The sequence below is a fragment of the Dasypus novemcinctus genome, chromosome 8 (assembly GCF_030445035.2).
Source record: "Dasypus novemcinctus isolate mDasNov1 chromosome 8, mDasNov1.1.hap2, whole genome shotgun sequence".
Lineage (NCBI taxonomy): Eukaryota > Metazoa > Chordata > Mammalia > Cingulata > Dasypodidae > Dasypus > Dasypus novemcinctus.
In genome coordinates, this window is record NC_080680.1 from 85,576,961 (window position 1) to 85,604,834 (window position 27,874).

Sequence of the window (27,874 nt, forward strand, 5' to 3'; positions counted from 1 at the left end):
CGGCTGTCTGCTGAAGGCTGCGGGGCCCCCCTCGCCTGGCCCCGGGGCCCCCTCTGTAGGCAAGAGCTGGTCGCCAGCAGAGGTCGGAGTTTACAGAAACCCTGGGCATCCCGCGTCCTGGCAGGGGTGCCAGCCCTCAGGGGAGGTAGAGTGCCACCACCACGTAGATGACCCAGCTGGTGGACACGAAGACCCCGAAGAGCAGGCTGAAGAGCACGAGGGAGCGGGCCTTCCGCGAGGCCTCCTCGGCCTGGGCCAGGTCGCCCCTGCTCAGGGCTGCGCGGGTCTGCAACGAGACAGGGCGGGACGAGGGGCTGGGGGGACCCGGAGCCCCCACGCCCTCAGGCTGTGACCCCGCCAGGCCAGGCCCCCACCTGGAGGAGGGCGAGCCCCATTTCACTGACTGGAAAACCGACCCTCTGAGAAGTTCGGGGATCTGCCCGGGCCACACAGCCATCAAGTGGTAGGATGGAGGTGACAGCTACCCGCCCTCCGGTGGGCACTTGCCATAGACGAGGCAGTGATTTAGAGCCTCAGCCTCATCTCCTACAGCCCTCGCCACAACTGTGAGGTTGGGATCCTTTGTGGGCCCCACTCTGCAGTTGAGGAAACAAAGGATGAGGGGGTCGAGTGGCCTGCATGGTGCTCCACCTCAGGGTGGAGCCGCGATTCCCAGGCAGGCGGGCTGTCCCAGGGTCCCACCCCTGACCGCTGAGCTGCCCTGACAGCTGTCTTCTCCCTACAGTCCTGGATTGCTTATGACCAGGGAGCGTGGCTGTCAGAGGGAACCCTGCCAGGTTGGCCTTGAGCAGAGGCCTCCAGTGACTGGCCTACTTCAGTTCCTATTAGAACACCATCACACTGGCGTCACTGAAGGCCCAGGGCCTGGTACATGGCCAGTGCTCAATAACGTCAGAACGGATGGACGAATGGCGGAGTTTAGGGAGATAGTGGGGGGATGGATAGATGCATAATGATGGGTGGGTGGGCAAGGAGACAGGTGAGGGAATAGGTAGATGGATGGATACAATGGTGTGTGGATGGATAGATAGATGCATGGTAATTAGATGGATAAGTGGGTCGTGAGTGGGTCAGTGGATGGGTAGCTAGATAAGTAGATGGAGGTGGATGGATGGACGAAGTGATGGATGGATGGATGGGCAGACGCTCTACCCCCTGATAAAATACAAGCCTCCACCCGACTGGTCAGCATCTTGGGCCTTAGGACTCACACTTCTACTGTGAATAGTTTTAACAGAACTTTCCAGAACAAATTGTGTGTGGCAGACATGAGAGAAGAACAGAGGAGGTACCTATCACAGAAGGGCAAGGACCCACGAACAACCAGACATGGACTTCCTGACTCCCACCGGCCTCTTGAATCAGAGATGCCAGGATCGGTTGTTGGGAGGCAGACTCGGGGGCCCCGTCTGGGGCACTGGTGGCTGCGTGCTGGGGGGGCTCTGCCCGGGGCCTGCTCCCCTCCACCCCACCTACCTCGTGGGAGTAGACGATGGCAATGAGCCCGGTGAGCAGGCAGCAGAAGAGGGTCACGAGCACCGACTCCATCATGAAGTCCTTGGGCAGGGGCCTGTGTTCGCCTGGGGCAGGACCTGGCACGCCGGCCACAGGGCTGTTATACTGCAGGGGCAGAGGCCACAGCACAGTGAGGGGGCCGGCCCCGACCGCCAGGCACCGGGCACGAGGCAGCGGAGGCTCAGAGGTAGGTGAGGGCCACGGAGGGCCTGGCCAGCCAGGGCCCGGGGAAGGCCCACCTCCCACCCCCATCAGGAGTGGCCACAGTCACTGCAGGGCTGGGTCTCGGCTCCCTGCCTCCCTCCCCCTCCTGCACCCTGGCCGGTCGCTCAGGTCTGCCTTCTACAAGTTTCCCGCGCCCAGGGTACGGCCACCATTGTGTCTTCACTGTCCTCACTGGGCTCCCTGCTGCTGGGGGGGAGCTCCCAATCTCTCCCCCACAGGGGACCCAGGGTGGCCTGTTGGCTTGCTTTTTATAGAAATCTCATCCTCACCTCCCACCCAAAGCCGCTGGCCCTTCACAGCGGATCCCACCTTCTTCCCTTGCTCCTCCCCGCCAGCCAGAGCAAACCGCCAGCATTCCTAGAACACACCAGGCTTGACCCAGAGTGCCATTCGCACTCTTCCCTGCCTGAACACTCCTGCTCATCCTTCAGGACCCCGCCCAAATGCCCCCACCTCTGGGAAGGCTCCCCATGTGCCCACCTCCCAGGCCTAGGTAGCCCTTCCCTCCCCTGTGCACAGAAATCCCTTAGGCAGGACTGCCACGGCCTCTAATCGTCAGTGTCCCGACCTCCTCCTCCAGACTGCACCCCTCCCTGGGCGGCTGGGCCTCCGCCTGCTGCCAGGTGCAGAGCGCCCAGGGGGGCGCGCCGGCAGGAACGGGGTGGCCCCTGCGGCCGCCTCCCGCCCCGGGCTGGGCCCACTCACCACGGGGAAGGGGAAGGCGCCTCCTGCGGCCGCGGCCTGCGGGAAGAGCGGCTGCGGCGACGCGCCCTGCGCGTAGAGCGGCGGCGGGGAGGGGCCCGCGGGGTACAGGGGCGGCCCTGCGGGCGGCGGCGGGTACAGCGCCTGCGGCGAGGGCCCCGGCTGGTACAGGACGGGCACCTGAGGGAAGGGCGGGTACAGCAGGTGCACGGCCTTGGGGTCGGGCGGGGCGTAGGGCGGGGGCTCGCCCACGAAGCCGATGTTGGGGACCCCCCCGGTCGCCAGCTTGGGTCCCGGCCTGGCCTCGCCGGCAGCCTGGGGCGCGGCGGGGGCCTCGGCCTGGGCGGGGGGCGCGGCCGAGGCCTCGGGGTCAGTCGGCGGCTCCTCCGCGGTCTGCTCGCCCCCCGCAGCACGGCCGGGGGCGCGGCTCCCCTCCGCAGACCCCGCGGCCCCTTCCTCGCCGGCCCCTCCGCCGTCGTCCAGGAGCTGCGGGCGGCGCGGGAGCTGCGGGAGCTCGGGGTGCTGCTCCGGGCTCTGGCGGTCCTCGGGGGCTGCGGGGCAACTGCCCCCTCTTGTGTCCGGTCCTAGGAAGAAATGGCAGGCGCCGTGAACCCCAAAACACATCCGGGCCAGGTGGGAGTCCTCCTCCCATACCCCCAAAACACAGCCCCACGGAGGAGAAAGTCACAGTGACAAGCTGATCTTGTCCATCCCTGTTCCACGTGCTCAGCCAGCTCTGGGCCAGGCCCTGGCAGAAGCCTCGCAGTGGTGCAATGACCAGAGAACCCGCTCACCCCACTCGGTCCAGGCTCCCTCCACTGAGGCAGTGCCCGCCCGTGGTCCTGCGGCCACAGAGGCCTGGCCCAGGGAAGCAGCCCCGCCCCAGAGCGACCCTCGATAGGCTGGCCCCAGCTGCGGGCCCTGAGGGACTGGTCTGAGGTGAGCTGGGCCAGTCAGATTCTGGCTTGGGGGTGTGAACTAGGGGTTGTGGGAGAGGGGTGGGTGCCCAGGAGCTCCCAGGCTGGCCGGTGAGCTACCTGGAGGCGCCAGAAGGCCACCAAGGGCTACATGGAAGGGACAGAAACCCGAGTATGCAGAGGAACCCCGGGAGCAGAGAAGGGCAGCGCGCAGAGACGTCACCTCGGTTGCCCACCTGCCCCTCACCCTGGGCCTGGCCCCCAGCAGCCACGCCATAAACTCTGCAGGCACTGAGCAGGACTCAGCAGCTGCTCCACGTCCCCGCACCTCCTGCGAGCATCCTGGGCCGCTGCGCTCCTCTGGGCCTCAGGCAGGTACCAGGGAAAGCCCTGGAAGAGAGCGCTGGGGTGGGCCCCAGCAGGGCTAGGCAGCCCAGAGCTGAGCGCCAGCGCGTTTGCTAAGTGGCCGTAAGGCTCGTGTGAGGCAGAGGGATGAGCAAACAGATAAAACCAGGACATCTCGGGGAGGGTGGGAGGAGCCTTATGAAATCCCTAGGCATAGGTCCCCAAAAGAGCTGGAGGGTGGAGTCCGTGGCCAGGAACCCCCAGGAAAGAGGATCCCCAGTGGCAGGAGTGCTGAGCCCCGGAGCGCCGCCCCCCCTTCCCAGCAGCCAGGGGCTCGCTGGGGGCTGCTCGCAGCGCGGGCCTGCCAGGGCACCTGCGGCCCTCGCCTCCACCGACGCCGTTCCCTCCGCCGCCACGGCACGCCGACCTCCGCCAGCCTCGCAGAGCAGCGTGTGTGGGGCTCTTCTGGGACTGCTTTGTGGCAGCCTTGTCTTCCCCTTCCCTTCTTCTTTCACTCTGCTGTGAAAGGCTGTGGAGTGAAGTGACTACAAAGCAATCGAGAGTGGGCCTTCTCGGGTTGTTTACAAAGTAGCAAGAGAGACACGTACCAAAAGCAACAGCCTTGGCCCAGAGAGGTCAGGGCTGTGACGGAGGTGCCCGGGAGATGAGGGAGCACAGAGGAAGCAGATGCAGCGAGCCAGGAAGGCCGTCCTGGTGAGACCCGAGGTTTGAGGAGTTAGGTAGGCAGAGCGAATAGAAAGGGCCCGGGCAGCGGGAACAGCGGGCGTCAGGCTTGGAGAACAGAAAGAGCAGAGCGTAGTCTGGGAACTGTGAGTGGTTCCATGTGGCTGGAGCTGAGTGGGATGCGGAGAGTGGGGAGGAGCAAGTGGGCAAGGACCAGGATGAGAAGAGGACCTCGAGTATCACGAAAAGTGTTAAACCCTACCCTGAGAACAGTGACAAGTCATGGAAGGGTTTGAAGCAAGAATGGCATGGTCAGCCTTTTGGGCTGGAAAGTACGTAGATTGCAAAATGGGCACAAGTTCCTCCCATCCTTCTATGCTTGCCCCTTTGCAATGTCACTTTGTAGCTCCTCCCATCAAGAGGTGGCTCTGTTTCTCCAACTTTGGCCACATGACTTGCTTCGACAAACGGGGCACTGACAAATGTCTTGCAAGCAGAAGCTCTGCAACCCTACAAGGGTGGGTTTCCCACTTTTTCCTCTCATTCCCTCACAGCTCTGTCTTCAGCATGAGCCCCATGACGGAGCAGCTGGATGGGCCACAGAAGATTATGTTACACCCATTCCTGTGGGTGTAAACCTGCTGTGGGCAAGACCTTTTGATTAGGTTACTTCAGTTAAGGGCCTTTTGATTACGTTATTTCAGGCATGGCCCAGACTGGGTCTTAATCCTCTTACTGGAATCCTTTATAGGACAATAAAATTCAGAGGAAGAGAGAGAAAGCCAGGGAAGCAGGAAGCTGAAAGCAATGAGACCCAGGTGAGAAGGGAGAGACCAGCGGGTACCTCCGTGTGACTTGCCCTGTGACAGACAAGTCAGGATCGCCAGCAGCCGGGCTTTGGGAAGAAAGCATTGCCTGCAGTTGCCTTGCACTGGACATTTTTCTCAGCCTCAGAACTATAAGCTTGCAAGTACATAAATCCTCACTGTAAAAGCAAACCCATTTCAGGTATATTGCATTTTGAGAACCTAGCAGACTGAAACAGTAACAAAATCTTGAAAACAGCTAGAGAGAAATGACACGTTATATACAGGGGAACAACAATTAGAATATTCAGCAGCAGACTTAACCCAATGGTTAGGGCGTCCGTCTACCACATGGGAGGTCCGCGGTTCAAACCCCAGGCCTCCTTGACCCGTGTGGAGCTGGCCCATGCGCAGTGCTGATGCGCACAAGGAGTGCCCTGCCACGCAAGGGAGTCCCCTGCGTAGGGGAGCCCCATGCACAAGGAGAGCCACCCAGTGTGAAAGAAAGTGCAGCCTGCCCAAGAATGGCGCCACACACACGAGGAGCTGACACAACAAGATGACGTAACAAAAAGAAACACAGATTCCTGTGCCGCTGACTATAGAAGCGTACAAAGAAGACATAGCAAATAGACACAGAGAACAGACAACCAGGGTGCAGGGGGAAGGGGAGAGAAATAAATAAATCTTTAAAAAAAAAAAACAATTAGAATTATCCATAGATTTCTCCTCAGAAACTATGGAGGCCAGAAGATAGGATGATATATTAGGGAAGTGGACTTGGCCCAGTGGATAGGGCGTCCACCTACCACATAGGAGTTCCGCGGTTCAAACCCTGGGTCTCCTTGACCCATGTGGAGCTGGCCCATGCGCAGTACTGATGCGCACAAGGAGTGCCGTGCCACGCATAGGGGAGCCCCACGTGCAAGGAGTGCACCCCGTAAGGAGAGCCACCCAGTGCAAAAGAAAGTGCAGCCTGCCCAGGAATGGTGCCGCCCACACGGAGAGCTGACACAACAAGAAGATGTAACAAAAAGAAACACAGATTCCCGGTGCCGCTGATAAGGATAGACGTGGTCGCAGAAGAACACAGCGAATGGACACAGAGAGCAGACAACCTGGGGGGTGGGGGGGAGGGGAGAGATAAATGAATAAATAAATCTTTAAAAAAAAAAAAGAATGATATATTAAAGAGCTGAACTAAAAGAACTGTCATCCCAGAAACTTACATATAAAGAAAATATCTTTCAGGAATGAAGGTATATATTAGTTTTCTACTGTTTCATAACAAATTACCACAAACTTAGTGGCTTAAGACAGCACCATTTATTAGCTCACAGTTCTGTATGTCAGAAAACCAGATTGGCTCCACTAGGTTCTCTGCTCAGGGTCTCACAAGGCTGAAATGAAGTGTCAATTGGACTGGATTCATACCTGGAACCCAGGGAAGAATCTAATTCCAAATCCATTCAGGTTGTTGCCAAAATCAGTTCTGAATTACCACATGATACAACATTCCCACTTCTTGATGGCCACCCAAAATAATTAAAAGCAGAGACATGGACAGATGTAATATTTGCATACCACTGTTCATAGCAGCATTATTCATAATTGCGAAAAGGTAGAAGCAACCAAAGTGTCCATCAACAGAGGAATGGATAAACAAAATATGGTATACATGTATAGTGGAATATTATTCATTCATATAAAGGAATGAAGTTCTGATACATGCTAAAACATAGATGAACTTTGTGAGTGAAATAAGCCAAACCCAAAAGTATACATACTATATGATTCCCCTTACATGGAATAACTAGTACATGCTAATTCATAGGACAGAAAGTAGATTTCAGGTGACCAGAGGTGAGGGGAGTGGAGGGGAAATGAGAAGTCAATGCTTAATGGGTATAGGAAGTGGATTTGGCTCAACTGATAGAGGGTCCACCTACCACATAGGAGGTCCACAGTTCAAACCCAGGACCTCCTGACCCATGTGCTGAGATGGCGCATACACAGTGCTGATGCACACAAGGAGTGCCATGCCACTCAGCGGTATCACCCACATAGGGGAGCCCCATGCACAAGGAGTGTGCCCCTGAAGGAGAGCTGCCCCATGCGAAAAAAGCACAGCCTGCCCAGGAGTGGCACCACACACACGGAGAGCTGACACAGCAGGATGACACAACAAAAAGAGACAGCAGATTCCAGGTGCCGCTGACAAGAATGCAAGTGGACAAAGAACAGACAGCGAATGGACACAGAGAGCAGATGGGAGGTGGGAGGGAAGAGAAATAAATAAAAATAAATCTTTAAAAAAATGCTTAATGAGTACAGAGTTTGGGTTTGGGGCAACACCAAAGCTTTTGGTAAAACATGGTGTTTACAGTAGCAGAATATTTTTCTTTTGTTTTTGTTTCTTTTTCTGTCTTTATTTTAGCAAAACATTAATGTCACTGAATTGCCTGTGTGAAGGTAGTTAAAATGGGAAAGGTTGCCTTGTATATATGTTATCACAATTTTTAAAAATCCAGTTCTGTAGGTCTGAGTGGGTTGCTTTCTGCCCCTAGAGGCTGCTTGCATCCACCCCTTCCCATGAGGCCGCTCCATCTTCAAAGCCAAAGCCAGGAATGGCACAATGAACACTTATGCTTTAAATCTCTGACCTTCCTTTTTGCTACCAGCTGGAGACAGTGCTCTGCTTTTAAAGGGCTCATCTGACTGGCTTATCCATATGATCTCTGTATTAAAGTCAACTGACTTGGGACTTTTACTACACCTGTAATATCTCTTCACAGTAGAATCTAGATTAGTGTTCGATTAAATAATCAGATTAGGTTGGGGGCTGTGGTGGTTTGGAGCAGCCTGTACCCTAGAAAATCACGTTCTTAAACTTAATCCGTTGCTGTGGGCATGAACCCATTGTAAGTAGAACTTTTCAATTAAGGTATGGTCTACCTCCATCAGGATAAGTCTTAGTTCTATTGCTGGAGTCCTTTAGAAGAGATTGAAATTCAGACTCAGAGTGAGAAAGCCACAGAGGGAGCAGTCAGAAACCGAACCTCAGTGGAACCCAGAAGAGAAGACAGAGACCAGGAGACACCGTCACGTGTTCTGCCATGTGGCTAGCCGAGGTCCAGGGAGCACTGGCAGCCAGACCCAGAACGCTGCAGTCTTTGGGGCGCGTGCATCGCCTTGACGACGCCTTGCTTTGGACTTATTCCTAACCTCAAACCCATGAGTGGATAGATTCCCATTGTTTAACCCAACCCATCTCATGATATTTTCTTGAGCAGTCCAGGAAACTAAAACAGAGACCATCTTCAGAATTCTGCTTTCCACAAGGTAAAATAAAGGCATTCTCAGTTGAAAGAAAACCAAGAAAATCCCTTGCCATAAAAAGACAAGCTGTAAAAGAAATGCTAAAAGAAGCTCTTTGAGCTTAAAGGCAATGACGTCAGAGAGAGACATGGAACTTCAAGAATGAAAGAAGAACAGTCCATATTGTAATTACTGGAGTAAATATAAAATATGATTCTTTTCCTCATAAGTTTTTAATATATATATGATTATTAAAGCAAAATGCATCACACTTTCTGGTGAAGTTCTCAATGCATGTAAACGTAATCACATGAAAACTAAATCATAAAGGACAGTGGAAGAGAAGTGAGAGTAGAGGGAGGGATGACCTATAAGGTTGCAAGGCTTCTACATTTTACTGAAAGTCATACAATAGTAATTCAAGTACACTGTGAAAATTCAGGTGTGCACTGTAATCCCTAGAGCAACCATTATAAAAATTATATGGAGATATATAGCCCAAACACCAAGAGATATATTAAAATGGAATACTAAAAATACATTTGGGGAAACGGACTTTGGCCCAGTGGTTAGGGCGTCCGTCTACCATATGGGAGGTCCGCGGTTCAAACCCCAGGCCTCCTCGACCCGTGTGGAGCTGGCCATGCGCAGTGCTGATGCGCGCAAGGAGTGCCGTGCCACGCAAGGGTGTCCCCCGCGTGGGGGAGCCCCCACGCGCCGCCCAGCGTGAAAAGAAAGAGCAGCCTGCCCAGGAATGGCGCCGCCCACACTCCCCGTGCCGCTGACAACAACAGAAGCGGACAAAGAAACAAAAGCAAACAAAGAAACAAGACGCAACAAATAGACACCAAGAACAGACAACCAGGGGAGGGGGGGGAAATTAAATAAATAAATAAATCTTTAAAAAAATAAAAATAAAAATAAAAAATAAAAATACATTTGTATGTTTTTAAGAGGCAGAGAAGGAAGACCAGAGAACAAAACACAGAGGGGACAAACAGAAAACAATAATAAAATTATGAACCTAAATCCAACCATATCAATAATTGCATTAAATATTAATGATCTAAACATTCCAATTAAAAGGCAAAGATTGACAGAGTGACTGAAAAACAAGGCCTACAAGCTACCTACAATAGGCACATTTTAAATACAAAAACAAAAGTAGATTGAAAATACATGTACAGGGAAGCAGACTTGGCCCAATGGATAGGGCATCCGCCTACCACATGGGAGGTCCATAGTTCAAACCCCGGGCCTCCTTGACCCGTGTGGAGCTGGCCCACGTGCAGTGCTGATGCGCGCAAGGAGTGCCGTGCCACACAGGGGTGTCCCCCGCATAGGGGAGCCCCACGCGCAAGGAGTGCGCCCCCTAAGGAGAGCCGCCCAGTGTGAAAGAAAGTGCAGCCTGCCCAAGAAAGGCGCTGCACACACGGAGAGCTGACGCAGCAAGATGATGCAACAAAAAGAAACACAGATTCCCATGCCACTGACAACAACAGAAGTGGACAAAAGAACACGCAGCAAATGGACAGAGAATAGACAACTGGGGCGGGGGGTGGGGTGGGAAGGAGAGATAAATAAATAAAAATAAATCTTAAAAAAAAAAAATACATGTATAGAAAAAGATAAGCCATGCAAATAATAAATAAAAGAGAAGCTGGAGTGATTACTTTGGTATCAGATAACAAAGACTTCAAGACAAGGATTATCACCAGAAATAGAGGTACATTCCATAATGATTCATCAGGAAGGCATAACAATTATAAATGCATATGTAACTAATAGCAGAGTCTTTAAATACATGAACCAAAAACTGACAAAATTAAAGGGGACAACAGACAAATTCATAATCAGAGTAGAATGTTTTATACCCCTCTTACAACAATTGATAGAACAATGAAAGAAAAAACAGTAAGGACATAGAAGATCTGAACAATACTACCAACCATCTTGATCTGACTGATATTTATAGACTACTACACACAACAACTGCAGAATAATACACATTTTTTTTAAAGGACACAGGGTACATTCACTAAGGTAGACCATATACAGAGCCATAAAATAAGTCTCAATAATTTTTTTTTTTTAATGAGGCTCCAGGAACGGAACCTGGGACCTCTCACATGGGAGGGAGGTGCCCAATTGCTTGAGCCACCTCCACTCCCTTCTATAAATTTAAAAGGATTGAAATCATACAAAGTAAATTCTCTGATCATAACAGAATTAAATTAGAAATAAATAACAAGACATTTATGAATACCAAATATCTGGAAATTTAAAAACACACCTTTAAAGAATTCATGACTCAAAAATGAAATCGTAAGGCAAATGAGAACATATTTTTAACTTGCGGTGAAAAACAATATGCCAAATTTGTGAGATGCAGCTAAAGCAGTGCTTAAAGGAAGACATAGGGTTTTTGTTAGTTTGTTTGGAATTTTTACATTTTTATTCTAGTGACATATATACAAACTAAAATTACCCATTTTAGCTACTTTCAAACATACAATTCAGTGGTGTTAATTATATTCATAATGTGCTACCATCACCACCATCCATTACTAAAACTTTTCTATCACCCCAAAAAACTCTGTAGCAATTAAACATTGTATATACCACATTTTGTAGTATATATATACCAGCATTGTAAATACCACATTTTGTTTACCCATTCATCTGTTGATGGACATTTGGATTGATTCCTTTTTTCCTTTTTTTTTTCTTGCCTTGGGGGTAATGTAAATTTTTAAAAAACAAATCACTTTTATTGATACATATTAATGAAGCATACAATTCATCCAAAGTGTATAATCAATGGTATTTGGTATAATCATATAGTTGTGCATTCATCACTTCAATCATTATTAGAGCATTTTCATTTTTTCAATAATAATAAAAAACAGACAAACAAGAAAATTCTTCACCTTTCACTCTCGCTACGCTTCCTGTGGCATACATAGCTGCTATTTCTGGTAATTCTTGCACATTTATTTTAGAACAATTTCATTATCCCAAAAAGAAAAACTCTACACCCCTTAGCAGTCACCTCTCAATCCCTCTATCCTTCCCCAGCCCCATGTAACCACTAATCTAATTTCACCTTTATAAATTGATTTATATTTATATTTTATATAAACGGAATCATATAATATGTAGTAGTCTGTTTCTGGTTTCTTTGACTTAGCATAATGGGGTGTTTTGTTTGGGTTTTTTTGGTCTATTAACATCTTGTATTAACACACTTTAGTTCCATTTCAAAGAAAACCAGTCTTATATATGCAATTTTACCCATATTCATATTTCACATGTGGTTTTACTATGCTATACGGTCCCATGTTACATTTTATAGCTTTCCTTTTAATAATATACACAACCTTAGATTTTCCCTTTACACCACTCTCATACCCATACCATAGTACTGCTAGCTAGAAACATTATATTGGGCTTTCACCTTTTTTATTAATTTCCAAAGATTAACACACATCCCTTTTCACCAATTCTGCAGAAGTTAACCTTCAGCTTTCCATTCTTTAACCTCATTCTATTTTCTGGTGACCCATATTCAAGTAATTAACTCTATGAGATTACACAATATATTTAGTTTATAGTAGCACAGTCATACACTATTTGTCCTTTTGTGTCTGGTTTGCTTGACTCAACATAACGGCTTCCAAGTTCATCCATGTTGTCATATGCTTTACGACTCCATTTCTTCTTACAGCTCCATAATATTCCATCATGTGTATACACCACAGTCTATCCATTCATCTGTTGATGGACAGTTGCATTGTTTCCGTCTTTTGGCAATCGTGAATAATGCCACTATGAACATTGGTGTGCAGATGTCTGTTTGTGTCACTGCTCTCAGTTCTTCTGGGTGTATACTCAATAGTGGCACTGCCAGGTCATGTGGCAAATCTATATTCAACTTCTTTAGGAACTGCCAGTCCTCCACAGTAGCTGTACTATTCTGCATTCCCACCAACAGTGAATAAGTGTTCTTATCTCTCTACTTTCTCTCCAGCACTTGTAGTTCTTTGTCTTTTTTTTTTTTAATTTTTTTATTTTTTATTGACTTTGTAATAATATTACATTAAAAATATATATGTGAGGTCTTTGTCTTTTTAATAGTGGCCACTCTAATAGGTGTGAAATTATATTTCAATGTAGCTTTGATTTGCATTTCCCTAATCACTAGTGATGTTGAATATTTTTTCATTTGTCTTTTTTGCCATTTGAATTTCTTCTTTGGACAAATGTCTATTCAAGTCTTTTGCCCCTTTTTTAATAGCGTCATTTGTGTTTTTATTGTTGAGTTGTAGCATCTCTTTATATATCATGGCTATTAAACCCTTATCAGATATGTGGTTTTCAAAGATTTTTCTCCCACTGAGTTGGCTGCCTTTTTACCCTTTTATTTTTTAGGAGGTACTGGAGATTGAACCCAGGACCTTGTACTCTATTAGTTGAGCCAAATCCACTTCCCCCTCTTATGTATTGATTGAGATGATCGTGTACGTTTTTTTCCTTCAAATTGTTAATGTGGTGTACTACCTTAATTGATTTTCTTATGTTGAAACACCTTTGCATACCAGGAATAAATTCCTTTTGGTCATGGTGTATGAGTCTTTTGATATGTCATTGGATTCTATTTGCAAAAATTTTGTTAAGAATTTTTGCTTCTATGTTCATTAGAGAAACTGGTCTGTCTGTAATTTTCTTTTCTTGTAGTGTCTTTATCTGGTTTTGGTATTAGGATGATGTTGGCTTCATAAAATATATTGGATAATTTTCCTTCCTTTTCCATTTTTTGGAAGAGTTTAAACAGGATTGGTGTTAACTCTTCTTGAAATGCTTGGTAGAATTCATTTGTTAAGCCATCTGACCCTAGACTGTTCTTTGTTGGGAGATTTTTAAAGACTAATTCAATCTCTTTAAATGTGATTGGTTTGTTAAGTTCTTGTATTAATATTTCTAGTAGTATTGGTATAAGTTGTGCATTTCTAGGAATTTGTCCATTTCATCTAGGTTGTCATTTGTTGGCCTACAATTTCACATAATATTCTCTTATGATCCTTTTTATTCTTGTGGGATCAGTCCTTCCCCCCTTTTGTTTCTGATTTTGTGTCTACTCTTTTTCTCTTTGTTAGCCTTGCTAAGGGTTTGTGGATTTTATTGATCTTCTCAAAGAACCAGCTTTTGGTTTTGTTGTTTTTCACTATTGTTTTTTGTTCTCAATTTAATTTATTTCTGTCCTAATCTTTATTATGTCTTTCCCTCTGCTTGCTTTGGGAATGCTTTGCTGTTCTTTTTCTAGTTTCTCCAGTTGTTCGGTTAGATCTTTGATTTTAGCTCCTTCTTTTTTGATATAGGCATTTAGGGCTATAAATTTCCCCTTCAGCACTGCCTTCACTGTATCCCGTAAGCTTTGATAAATTGTCTTCTCATTTTCATTTGTTTCAATGTATTTACTAATTTCACGTACAATTTCTTCTTTGACTCACTGATTATTTAGGGGTGTGCTGTCAGCCTCCATACAGTTGTGATTTTATTTTTTCCCATTATTGATATCCAGTTTTATTCCATTTTGATCTGAGAAGGTGCTTTGCATAATTTCAATCTTTTTATATTTATTGAGACTTTCCTTGTGACCTAACGTGTGGTCTGTCCTGGAGAAAGATCCATAATCACTTGAGAAAAACGTATAACCCACTGACTTTGGGTTCAATGCTATGTTTATGTCTGTTAGGGCTAGCTCATTTATCATATTGTTTAAGTTCTCTGTTTCCTTGTTGATCTTCTGTCTAGTTGTTCTATCTAATGATATGAGTGGTGTGTTTAAGTCTTCAACGATTATTGTAGAGATGTCTATTTCTCCCTTCCCTTTTACCAGAGTTTGTTTGCCGCATGTATTTTGGGATACGCTAGTTAAGTATATAGATATTTATATGATTGTTATTTCTTCCTGGTGGATTATCCCTTTTATTAACACATAATGGCCTTCTGTATCTCATAACTTTTTTTCATTTAAAGTCTGTTTTGTCTGATATTAGTACAGCTACCCCTGCTCTTTTTTCATTACTATTTGCGTGGAGTATCTTTTTCCAACCTTTTACTTTCAGCCAGTTTGCATCCCTGGGTGTAAAGTGAGTCTCTTGTAGGCAGCATATGGAAGGCTCATATTTTTATGTCCATTCTGTTAACCTGTATCTTTTGACTCGGGAGTTTAATCCATTCACATTCAATGAAATTACTGTAAGTGCATTATTTACTACCACCATTTTATTACTTGGTTTTCAGATGTCATATATTTTTGTCTGTCTTTTTACTCTTTTGGTTACCCTTTCTGCTATTCTTTATTCTATACTCCCTCGAAGCCTCTCTCTCCTGTCTTTTTATTTCCGGTTCTAAGACTTCCTTTAATATTTCCTGTAAAGGTGGATTCTTTTTTGCAAATTCTTGTAGGTTCTGTTTGTTGGTGAGTATTTTATACTCACCATCATATTTGAAGGCAATGTTGCTGGATAAAGAATTCTCAGCTGGCAGTTTTTCTCTTTCAGTATTCTAATCATATCATACCACTGTCTTCTCGCCTCCATGGTTTCTTTTTTTTTTTTTTTATTTCTCTCCCCTTCCCCGCCCTCCCCCCACAGTTGTCTGCTCTCTGTGTCCATTCACTGTGTGTTCTTTTGTGTCTACTTATACTCTTGTCAGCAGCACCATGAATCTGTGTCTCTTTTTGTTGCATCATCTTGTTGTGTCAGCTCTCCGTGTGGGCAGCACCATTCTTGGGCAGGCTGCACTTTCTTTCGCGCTGGGCGGCTCTCCTTACGGGGTGCACTCCTTGCGCGTGGGGCTCCCCTATGCGGGGGACACCCCTGCATGGCACGGCACTCCTTGCGTGCATCAGCACTGCGCATGGGCCAGCTCACCACATGAGTCAGGAGGCCCTGGGTTTGAACCGTGGACCTCCCATGTGGTAGGCAGACCCTATCTGTTGAGCCAAATCTGCTTCCCTCCATGGTTTCTGATGAGAAATCCACACAAAGTCCTACTAAGCATCCCTTGTATGTGATACATACAAGGTTTGCTTCTCCCTTGCTGCTCTTAAATTTTTTTCATCTTTCACATTTGACATTCTAAGTAGTATGTGTCTTGGAGTAGTCTATTTGCATTCATTCTGATTGGGGTACGCTGCACTTCTTGGATATGTAAGTTCATTTCTTTCATAAGAGTTGGGAGATTTTCAGCCATTATTTCCTTAAACACTCTTTCTGCACCTTTTCCTTTCTCTTCTCCTTCTGGAGCTCCCATGACACATACATTGTTGTGCTTCATGTTGTCATTCAGCTCCCTGAGCCCCTGCTCAGTTGTTTCCACTCTTTTCTTTCTCTGTTCTTTTCTGTCTTCAGTTTCAGCTGTTCTGTCCTTGGTATCACTTATTTTTTCTTCTATCATGTTGTATGCCTCTAATGTATATATTTTTAAAAGATTTATTTTATTTACTTCTCTCTCCTTCTCCCCCTCCCCCCCCCCCCCCCACTGTCTGCTCTCTGTGTCCATTCGCTGTGTGTTCTTCTGTGTCTGCTTACATTATCAGGAGGCACTGGGAAACTCTGTCTCTTTTTTGTTGCGTCATCTTGCTGCATCAGCTCTCCATGTGTGTCGCGCCACTCCTGGGCAGGCTGCACTTTTTTCATATGGGGTGGCTCTCCTTGCGGGGCACACACCTTGTGCATGGGGCACCCTTATGTGGGGGCGCCCTTGCATGGCACGGCACTCCTTGCACGTGACAGCACTGGGTGTGGGCTGGCTCACCACATAGGTCAGGAGGCCCTGCGGATCGAACCCTGGACTCTCCATATGGTAGAAGGATGCTCTATCAGTTGCGCCATGTCTGCTTCCCTCTAATGTAATTTTTATTTCACCTATCATGTCTTTCATTCTCATGAGTTCTGTTAATTTTCTATTCAGGTTTTCAAATTCTTCTTTGTGCTCACTGGTGGTTGTTTTTTTTTAATTTACTGATTTATTTATTTCTCCCCCCTGCCCCCAATCTTGTTGCCTGCTCTGTGTGTCCATTTGCTGTGCCTTCTTCTGTGTCTATTTGTCTTCTTTTTAGGTGGCACTGGGAACTGATCCTGGGACCTTCCAGAATGGGAGAGAGGTGCTCAATCTCTTGCCCCACCTCAGCTCTCTGGTCTGCAGCATCTCTTATTATCTTTCCTCCGTGTTTCTTTTTGTTGTGTCATCTTACTGCACAAGCTCTCCACATGAGCCAGCTTGCCGCATGGGCCAGCACTCCTGCATGGGCCAGCTCTCCACTTGGGCCAGCTCACCACACAGGCCAGCTTGCCTTCACCAGGAGGCCGCAGGAATCGAACCCTGGACCTCCCATATGGTAGATGGGAGCCAAATCACTTGAGCCACATCCGCTTCCCCTTGATGTCCTTTATCTCTGTAGCCATTAATCTTTCAGCTCATTAATTTGATTTTGGAAATCTGTGTACATCCCATTGATTAGTTGTCTCAAATCCTGTGTCTCTTCTGGGGTTTTGATACACTCCTTTTCTTGGGCCATTTCTTCCATTTTCTTGGTATGGCTTATAATTTTTTGCTGATGTCTAGGCATCTGATTAGGATGGTAGTTTACTCAGATGTTCAATTTCTCTCTTTTTTGTAGCGATTTAGTGGTGGGAGGTTGTGTGTTACTGCTGTTCTTTGATTTTTGGTTTAACCTGATCTGTGTTTTTAGGATTGTCCCTGTTAATAGCTCAAATCTGGGTCCTGGATCCAGTAATGGGTGGCAGACCTACTTCAAAGGGCCTTGGGGAGGGAGGCTGTAAAGGCCGAGAAAAGCCTCTACTTTGTGTGTGTGTGGGGGGGGGGCGTCAAGGGCTGAGATGTTCTGGTCTCTTTAGTCCCCCGCAGGGCTCCCAAGGCAAACACTGGTGTTGCCCCACCCAGCCTGGAGGGCTCCTGGGACACAGCCAGTCAAACTGGTGGGTCAAAAGCTGAGTCAGCCTTAGGCTGTGTCCCTCTCTCTCCCCTTTCCTGGAAGGTGGAATTTCTGGGTCCCCCTTTGTCTGTAGCTGCTGGCCGCCAAGCCTGAGAATTCTGAGGTGTCCATAGGTTGGGGGAGGGAGCCAGCAGTTGTAGCTGCCACTTTTAACTCACAGTTTTGCCATCATGATTCTTTTCCTTTGTCCCTCTCTCTTTTGGGCAGTATCCAAACTTCCCCTGGTATCCTAAACCCTAGGAGATTTTTTTCCAGGCCATTTCTGCCTGTCCTCTAGCTATTTTTCTAGAAGAGAAGAGAGTCTCCTGCCTTTCTAGTCTGCCGTCTTCCACAAAGGCAAGATATAGAGCTTTAAATGCCTATATTAATAAGTAAAGAAGAAAGATCTAAAATTAATGATCAAGGAACAGGTGTAGCTCAGCAGTTAAATGCCTCCTCTACATGTGTGAGATCCAGAGTTCCCCCAGCATCTCATTTAAAAAATAATAAAATAAAACCTATGACCTAACTTTCCACCCTAAAAAAAAAAAAAAAAAGGAAATAAAAAGCAAAATAAACCAAAAGTAAAAAGAAGGATGAAAATAATAGGGAAACGGACTTGGCCCAGTGGTTAGGGCGTCTGTCTACCACATGGAAGGTCCGCGGTTCAAACCCCGGGCCTCCTTGACCCGTGTGGAGCTGGCCCACGTGCAGTGCTGATGCGCGCAAGGAGTGCCCTGCCATGCAGGGGTGTCCCCCGCGTAGGGGAGCCCCATGCGCAAGGAGTGTGCCCCGTAAGGAGAGCCGCCCAGCGCGAAAGAAAGTGCAGCCTGCCCAGGAATGGCGCCGCCCACACTTCCCGTGACGACAACAGAAGCAGACAAAGAAACAAGACGCAGCAAATAGACACAGAGAACAGACAACCGGGGGGTGGGGGGGAGTAAATAAATAAATAAATCTTTTTTTTTTTTTAAAGAAAATAATAAAGATTAAAAACAAAAATCTGGAACCTAAGCCTCCTCTTGACATAGATGTGCAATGGACACAACCAATCCAAGGTCCACAGAGAAATGTGGCATTGGTGTGGGAAAAGTGGCCATGGTGGCTGCTGGGTGCGGGGAATGGGAGGAAGAGATGAGATGCGAAGGCGTTTTCAGGACTTGGAGTTGTCCTGGGTGGTGCTTCAGGAACAATTACCAGACATTGTAGATCCTCCCAGGGCCCACTGGATGGAATGTGGGAGAGTATGGGTATGATGTGGACCATTGACCATGAGGTGCAGCGATGTCCAGAGATATACTTACCAAATGCAATGGATGTGTCATGATGATGGGAGAGAGTGTTGCTGTGGGGGGAGTGGTGGGGTGGGGGCGGTGGGGTTGAATGGGACCTCATATTTTTTTAATGTAATATTTTTAAAAAATGAATTAAAAAAATTAAAAAATAAATAAAACATTGTTAAAGAAAAAAAAACAAAAATCAATGAAACAGAAAAGAGACAATAGAGAAAATTAACTCTAAAAGATGGTTCTTCGAAAATATCAACAATGACAAACCTCTAGCTAGGCATCAAGAAAATAGAGAAGGGAAGTGGACATGGCTCAACTGGTAGAACATCTGCCTACCACATGGGAGATCCAGGGTTCAAAACCAGGGCCTCCTGCCCCATGTGGTGAGCTGGTTCATGCACAGAGCTGCCACGTGCAAGGAGTGCCGTGCCATGCAGGGGCACCCCTGCATGGGGGTGCCCCTCGCACAAGGAGTGTGCCCTGCAAGAGAGCTGCCCTGCGCGAAAAAAGTGCAGCCCACCCAGTAATGGTGCCGCACACATGAATTGCTGACACAGCAAGATGACACAACAAAAAAGAGACACAGTTTCCCAGTGCCACCGAGGGTGCAAGCAGACACAGAACACACAGCGAAAGGACACAAAGAGCAGACAATGGGGGAAAGGCGAGAGAAATAAATAAAAATAAATCTTAAAAAAAAAAAGAAAATAGAGAAAACACAAATCACCAATGTCAGGTATGAAAAAGAGGTTATCGTCACATATCCTACAAACATGAACAAGAGAATACTATGAATAATTTTATGCCAAAAACTTTGACAATGTAGATGAAACAAACATTTCTTAAAAAACACAGCTTTCCAAAACTGGCACAAGAAGCAGAAAATCTAAATAGTCCTATATCTATTAAAGAAATTAAATTTATCAAAACTTTTGAAAAAGAAAACTCTAGGTCCAGATAGTTTCACTGGTAAATTCTATCAAGCACTCAAAGGAAAAATAACACTGATATTACATGTACTTAAAAAAGAAATAGCAGAAGTTAGGATGATTACACAACTCATTTTATGAAGCCACATAACCCTAATACTAAAATTCTAAAAGTTATGTAGCATTTGATATTATTTATGAATTCCAAAGAAAATATTTGATTATGTTTGTAAACCAGTCTTTTTCTCTGGGCATGACACATGATACCCTTTGACTGTATTAGATTCAGCTGAGATAGCTTTGATTAAATTATGTTAAGGTTAGGGCTTTGATTCAAGCACATCATTAGGACATTCAGGGTTGAGTCCCCACCCCCCCTGGGTAGGCTATCTCAATGGATGCTCAGTCAGGAACACAGAAGTAGACACATGGAGAAGATACACAGAGGAAGAAAGAGAGCACCATAGACACGACAGAGGCCTCAGGAAGAGAGATGAGCCTGAAAGTCTACAGCCGACCTTGTGAAGAGAGCAGGATAGCTTAGCCTGGAAAGAAAACAAGCCCCAGGGAGCTTCTGCCAGCCTCCAGCTGAGATCAGAAGAAGCTGGGCCCACAGAGCCTTAAGAGGAAAGAGGAAGGCTGAACCCTTGCAGACATTACCCGCCATCTTGCTTCAATATGTGGCAACAGAGTTTGGTGAGGAAGCAACTCTGAGCTGGAGTCTTTAGGACCTGGTAACTGTAAGCTTTCACCCCAAATAAATACCCTTTATAAAAGCCAACAGATTTCTGGTACTTTGCATTAGCACCCCTTTGGCTTCCTAACACAGTTACAATAAAAGAAAATCACAGAACAACATCCCCTATGAATACAGACACAAAAAGCCCTTAATAAAGTATTAGCAAATCAAATTCAATAATATATAAAAATGACAATATATCACATTCAGATAGGATGTTGGCAAGGTTAGTTTAGCATTTGAAAATCAATCAAGGTATTTGCCATATGTATAAAATAAAGAAGAAAAACCATAGGATCATTTCAATAGATGCAGAAAATCATTTTTTTGAAGAAACCCCAACACCCATTAATGATTTTTTAGGGAAGCGGACTTGGCCCAGTGGTTAGGGTGTCCGTCTACCACATGGAGGTCCGTGGTTCAAACCCCGGGCCTCCTTGACCCGCGTGGAGCTGGCCCATGCGCAGTGCTGATGCATGCAAGGAGTGCTGTGCCACACAGGGGTGTCCTCTGAGCAGGGGAGCCCCATGCGCAAGGAGTGCGCCCCGGAAGGAGAGCCCCCCAGTGCGAAAGAAAGTGCAGCCTGCCCAGGAATGGTGCCACACACACGGAGAGCTGACACAGCAAGATGACGCAACAAAAAGAAACACAGATTCCCGTGCCACTGACAACAACAAAAACGGACAAAGAAGACGACGCAGCAAATAGATACAGAGAACAGACAACCAGGGCAGGGAGGGTGGGAGGCGGGAAGGGAAGAGAAATAAATAAATCTTGAAAAAAAAAGATTTTTTAAAAATCACAGTGAACTAAAATTGTAAGGAACATACTCAAATTGATAAAGGGCAACTATGGAAAACCTACATACTTAGTAGAAAACGACTGAATTGTTCACTCTCTGAGATGGGGAATAAGGTAAGGATCCCCACTTCCATCACTTTTATTTAAGATTGTTCTAGTGTTCTTAACAATTGTAATTGGGGGAAAAAAAGGGAAAAAGTCATAAATTTTGGAAAAGGAGTAAAACTGTTCTTGTTTGCAAAGATATGATTGTTTATGTAAAAAAAATTCCTGGATATCTATAACTCCTAGAACTAATAAATGGATTTAGTAAGAACACAAGTTATAAGGTTAATATGCAAACTCCAATTGTATTCTTATACGTACCAGCAGCAAACTATTGGAATGTGAAATATGACTACAATCCTTTTTGCAGTGGCATCAAAATAACTGTAAAATATCTAGGAATAGGATATAAATCTAACCAAAGAAATCCAAGACATCTATTCTGAAAACTATGAAGTATTGCTGAGAGAAATTAAAGAAGTGTCAAATAAATGTAAAGATACACTTTATTCATGGATTGGAACACTCAATATTGTTAAGATAGCAATTCTTCCCAAATTCATCTATGGACTTATTTCAATCACAATCAAAATTCCAGGAGGCTTTTTAAAATATAGAAATTGGTAACAAATTATAAAATGCTTACAAAAATGCAAAGTCCATAGAATAACCAAAACAATTCTTTAAAAGAACAAAAACTGGAGGACTTGATTTCAAGGCTTACTATAAATCTACAATAATTAAGACAGGTCGGGAAGCAGATTTGGCCCAGTGGTTAGGGCGTCTGCCTACCACATGGGAGGTCCAAGGTTCAAACCCGGGGCCTCCTGACCCATGTGATGAGCTGGCCCACACGAAGTGCTAATGCACGCAAGGAGTGCTGTGCCACGCAGGGGTATCCCCTGCATAGGGGTGTCCCCTGCTCAGGGGAGCCCCATGCACAAGGAGTGCGCCCCATAAGGAGAACCACCCAGCATGAAAAAAGTGCAGCCTGCCCAGGAATGGCGCCACACACATGGAGAGCTGACGCAGCAACATGACACAACAAAAACGACACACAGATTCTGGGTGCCACTGACAAGAATACGAAGAAGACATAGAAGAACACACAGCGAATGGATACAGGGAGCAGACAATCGGGGGTGGGGGACGGTGTGGGAAGGGGAGAGAATAAATAAAAAATAAGTCTAAAAAATAAAAAAGACAGGTCATTATTGATAAAATGCCAGACACATAAGTCAGATGAACATAATATTAGAGTATGGAAATAGACCTACGTGTATTTGGTCAATGTGGAACAGAAGCAATGGAAGTGGGGATCCCTACCTTATTCCTGATATTGGTGGGGTACATAATTCAGTCATCTGTTATTAAGCATGAGATTAGCTGTGCGTTTTCACAGATGCACTATATCAATTTGAATATGTTCCCTACTATTCTTGGTTTGCTAATTTGTTTTTTTTATTTTTTTAAGGTTTATTTATTTCTCCCCCCTCCCTCCATTGTCTGCTCTCTGTATCCATTCACTGTGTGTTCTTCTGTGTTTGCTTGTATTCTCATTAGGAAACTCCGGAAACTGATCCTGGGACCTTCCAGAGTGGGAGAGAGGTGATCATTCTCTTGTGCCACCTCAGATCCCTGTTCTGCTACATCTTTTACTGTCTTTCCTCTGTGTCTCTTTTTGTTGCGTCGTCTTGCTGCGCCAGCTCTCCATGTTGGCCAGCACTCCTGCGCGGGGCAGCACTCTGTGGGCCAGCTCACTGCATGGGCCAGCTCGCCGCACGGGCCAGCACGCCGCACGGACCAGCTCGCCGCATGGGCCAGCTCGCCTTCCCCAGGAGCCCTGGGCTTCGAACCCTGGACTTCCTATGTGGTAGACAGGAGCCCAATTGCTTGAGCCACAACCACTTCCCTGTTCTTGTTTTTTCAATCATTAATGGATGCTGGAGTTTTTTTCCAAATGTTTTTTCTGCAGCTATTGAAATGATCATCTGGTTTTTCGCACTTTACGAAAGAAGATGTATGAAAGGCCAATAAACATCCGAAAAGAGTCCTCGATGACATCATCATCAGGGAAATGCCAACTAAAACCACAGTGAGATAGCACCACACAGCCATTAGAATTGCTAAAAACAAAAGAAAATAAAACTGACTGTTGCAAGTGTGGGCAAGTATGTAGAAGAACTGAAACTCTCATGTAATGCTGATGGGAAAGTAAAAAGGTGCGTCCCCTTCAGGAAAGTTTTACAGTATTTTAAAAAGGTAAACATACATCCACCATATGACCTTGCCATCCCACTCAGAGGCATTTACCCAAGAGAAATAAAAGCATGGCCACACAAAGATTTGCATACAAATGTGTACAGCAGCTTTCGTGGTAACTGCCCCAAGCTGGAAACCACCCAAACCTCGGAAGTCAGCTGCAGCACGTCCACCCAGCGGAAAGCCGCTCTGAAGGCAGCGCTCTGGGAGCATGAACCCTGCCCCCCCCCCCCGCGGGCCTTGACACCCTCGCGGAACCCCCTCCCCTCGATGTGTGGGGGACTTCACGGGTCGCTATTGAAGAGAAGACGGCAGAAGTTACAGGATGTCGCTTCTGAGATGAGGCTTTCAAAGCCTTTAGACCTTGCCTCCTGCTCCCTCTTGGTGTTCTCTCTCAGTGTCTCTGAAGGCTCCAGGAAGCAGCAGGGATTTTATGCGGAGGCCCAGGAGGTGTGGCATGGAGCTGAGACCCTCGCTCAGCCCAACAGTCCGTGGGGGAACAGAGACCCCAAGACCAACAACCCATGAGGAGCGGAACCTGCCAACGACCAGGCGAGTGAGCGCGGAAGCAGATCTTTGGGCCCTGGTTAGTCTCAGAGCACCACAGTCCTGGCTGACAGCTTGTCTGCAACCTCGTGAGAGGCCCCCGATAAGTCACACCCAGATTCCTGACCCTCAGAAACTGTGAGGTAATAAATGTTTGCTGTTTTAAGCCACTAAATTTTGAGAATTGTTTGTTATGCAGCAATAGATAACTAATACAACCACTTAGCACTAAAAAGGAACATAAAGATACACACGATGTGGATGAATCTCAAAAATCATTAAGCTAAGTCAAAGAAGCCAGGCAAACAAAAGGCCTTGTGTGTACCTCAAGAATTTATACCCAGCGAAGAGACAGGCAAGCAGAAAATAAATGCAAAAATGAAAGGGACAACTGCATGGTATTGATTATACACTGAGTTTGGAAGAAGGAAAGAGCACAGGAAAAAAAAAGCAGCAGCAGCCAGGCAAAAAAAAAGAGGCCCTGATGTATTATTTCATTTATATAAAATTCTAGAAAATGCAACCTATAGTGACAGAAAGCAGATCAATTTTTGTCTGAGACCAGCAGGGAGGAAAGGATCACAAAGGGCACAAGAAAAACTTTCGGGGATGATGGAAATGTTTACCTTGACTGTGGTGATAGCTTGACAGATGTGTAATAAAACTGATCAAAACGCACAATTAAAATATGCCCGCTCTTGTGTATTTCAATTGTGCCTCAAATAAAGTCAATTTAAGAAAATTAAAAGCCCATTGGGGCTTGTTCTCACTTGCTGCTGGGAATCCTGCCACCACTGCAAAAAAGCCAGAGCTGGCCGGCTAGACAGGCCTTCAGGAAAATGAGGGACCCTGGCTGACAGCTGGCGAACCCCCACACCTTCCATCCCAACTGGGCAGAACCACCCAGTTGACGTACGGAATCATGAAAAATAATAAATGCTTTTTGTTTTAAGCCACTGAGTTTTGGGGGTGGTTTGTTATGCGGCAAAAGCCAACTGATGACTGGTGGGGAAAGTGTCCTCTGGCTGCTGGTGCAGAGCACACCAGAGACGACCAGCTTGAGGACAGAGTGTGAGAAGAGGCAGCTCCCAAATGAAGGGAGGATGGCACGGCCTGAGCGGGAGGGAGCCCGAGGAGCTGAGGGTTACGCAGACGAGTTACACCTGGGCCTGGCGGGCTGGGGTGGCCAGGGCAGGGGCAGGAGTTGTCAAGAGTGACGGCTGATTTCAGGGCAAGCAGGGCAGGGCAGGGCAGCTCAGTGCTCTTTCGCCTCCCTCTTCACTGTCCAGGGCGGGCCGGGCTGGGGACTCCGGGGTGGGTGTCTACGTGACAGTCAGGAGCTCAGGGACAGACTGCTTCTCCTCCCAGTCCCCCAGGTTTCCCCTTCCTTAAAGTGGAGGTTACAGCTCAGGATTGTTGTGGGAGTTATTTGCATTTACGCCTGTAAAGTGCTTGGGGCAAATTCCCATGAGCTACCAGGATCTGAGGTTAGGAAGAAACTGGAAGATGAGAAAACAGAAGGGAGTCCTGCGCAGTTTGGGAAACCTGGGAGAAGTGGGGAAAGCGAAAGCTATTGGAACCTGAGGTCCACACTTAAACCCAGAGAAGTTTGTGACTCTTAAGTTTGACCCTGAGAGCTGGGGCTCTGCCAGGAGATTTTGGGGGCTGCTGTCCTGCCTAGGGGGTGGGGCTGGCCTAAATATCCTAGGAGAAGGGCCAGCCAGGCCCCAAACTCTGCAGAGGGCTTGTTAAGTGCTCTCAGGATCTCCAGGGCAGCTCCTCAACCACACTCCTGCTTGGAGAAGGGCTGGAAGTTTGAAATAGTTGAGGCCGCAACCAAACAGGACTCTGAAAGAAATGAGGTGCGCTTGCTGCCTAAACCAGAGGCCCTTTCTCTCAGCCCCAGTGACACTGGCTGGCTTATCCACCTGCTCTCAGCCAGGACCCTCCATCTGGGACAAAGCTGAAAATCTCCCTCTGCATATGTGACTCCCAGCGCACAGGCCCTAGCCAGCCGCCATGCAATCACACAGGTATTTACTGAGCATTGACTTTGGACCAGGCATTGTTCTAGGCTCAGAAATACAATTCTATACCCCAACTCTACAAAAGTACCACATTTTTTCAGCAAGTTCTGGTGAGTCAATGGAGCCTTATGGATAAGAACTGAATAATCCTAACAGAGCCAGGAAATCTGGGGAACAGGCCCCAGACTCTGGCTGTGTGACTTTAGAGGCACACGACAACCGCGATAACCTCTCCCTTTCCTCATCAGTAAAAAAGAGAATAATAAAAGTAATAATCATTTAAAAATACTAACTGTGAACAAGACCAGAATGTCATAGAAAAGTCATCTCTGGTATGCCTTTATTCTTCTATTCCTCACTTGACAGATGAGGAAAGGGACTCAGAAGAGGTAATCTGGTCTCGGTGAGTCAGACCCACTCCGGAGCCAGTCCTTCCACGAGCTGACACACGAGTGCCCCATGGGCTCGGCCGAGCCCCTGTCCCAGTTATCAAAACAAAAACCACAGCTTCCCTGGGTGCTGCCAGGGCAAATACCTGGCCCGATGGCGCAGCGATAGGGCCGCAGAGTAAATAAATTTGCTGGCGGCCCGCGGCCCTGGGCTCTCGGGTTCTCGACACCAGAGCCTTCGCTGCAAGTTCCAGCCAGGTAGGGGGCCCGCGCTGCCGCCGGCGCGGAGGGGAGGGGAGCCGGGTGCTCTGGGAGGTAGGAGGGGCTCTCGGAGGCCCAGGGTAGGGGTGGTAGAGTCAGGCAGCATCGCCCGCAGGTGAGAGCTGGGTGCCCCGCCCCCAGGTTCTGGAGAGCAGCAAGGCGCGGACCCCCGCCAGGCTGGGAACGCCTGAGGACAAGGACTGGGCCTCGGTTGATCGTCCCCCACCCCGCCCTCCCAGGGCCTGCCTCCCCGTGGGGGCCGTCGAGTCAGCTGAGTGAGCCTGTCGCACCCCTGCCGGCCGCCTTTGCAGCTGGGTCCCCCGCCTCTCGGAGGCGCGCTCAGGGCTCCACAGCTTCCCCCGGGCCAGCAGGTCGGAAGCACCGGCTTCTCGCCGCCCCAGTCTGGGATTCAGTCTGGGAGGGGGGGGCGTCTCTTCTCTCCTCTCCCTCCCTTCCCGGGCTCCATCTCCGCCCGCCCCACCTGCCCGGATCGCCCCATCCCCCTGCTCTCAGGCCTGCAGCCTGGGCGGGGAGGCGAACAAAGCCCTGCGAGGAAGGACGCGGGCGGGGTGAGGATGGAAACTGCGCGAAGAGTTGCCGCTGCCCGGGACACCTGCTGCCCCCGCTGCAGGGCTGGCTCGGGCCGGGCTGCTGGGGTCCCCTCGTCCACCTCTACGGCGCCGCCGTCCCCAGCTCTGCGCCAGAGGCGCCCATAGAGCGCGGGGGTGGCGGAGGCAAAGTTGCGTGGACTTTGCAGAGCAGCCTCCTGGCTCCCCAGCTCTGGGGGGGCAGGGGGGCGCAGGGCAGGGCCACGTCGGGGCCCCCGCGGAGGCAGGCAGAAAGCGGCTCGGGCGCCCCGCCTGCCGCCCGCCCCCGCCGCGCGCGGACCCCGGGGCCCGGGCTGTGCGGCCCCGAGCGCCGCCCTTACCTGGCTCCATGCGCGGGGCCGGTGCGCGGGCCGGTGCGCGGGGCTGGTGCGCGGGGCTGGTGCGCGGGGCTGGTGCGCGGGGCTGGTGCGCGGGGCTGCGGCGTGCCTCCGCGCGGCGCCT

The 27,874-nt window shown here is 47.9% G+C and overlaps 1 protein-coding gene across 1 annotated transcript; it reads right to left on the bottom strand.

Annotated features, from left to right (window-relative positions):
* Positions 1 to 27,874, bottom strand: PRRT1B (proline rich transmembrane protein 1B). Its single transcript, XM_058302159.2, has 4 exons — positions 27,754 to 27,874; positions 2,467 to 3,047; positions 1,498 to 1,641; positions 1 to 286 (listed from the first exon to the last, which is right to left on the bottom strand). Exons 1-4 carry the CDS (start codon positions 27,761 to 27,763, stop codon positions 137 to 139), a joined length of 885 nt encoding a protein of 294 aa, XP_058158142.1. The 5' UTR covers positions 27,764 to 27,874; the 3' UTR covers positions 1 to 136.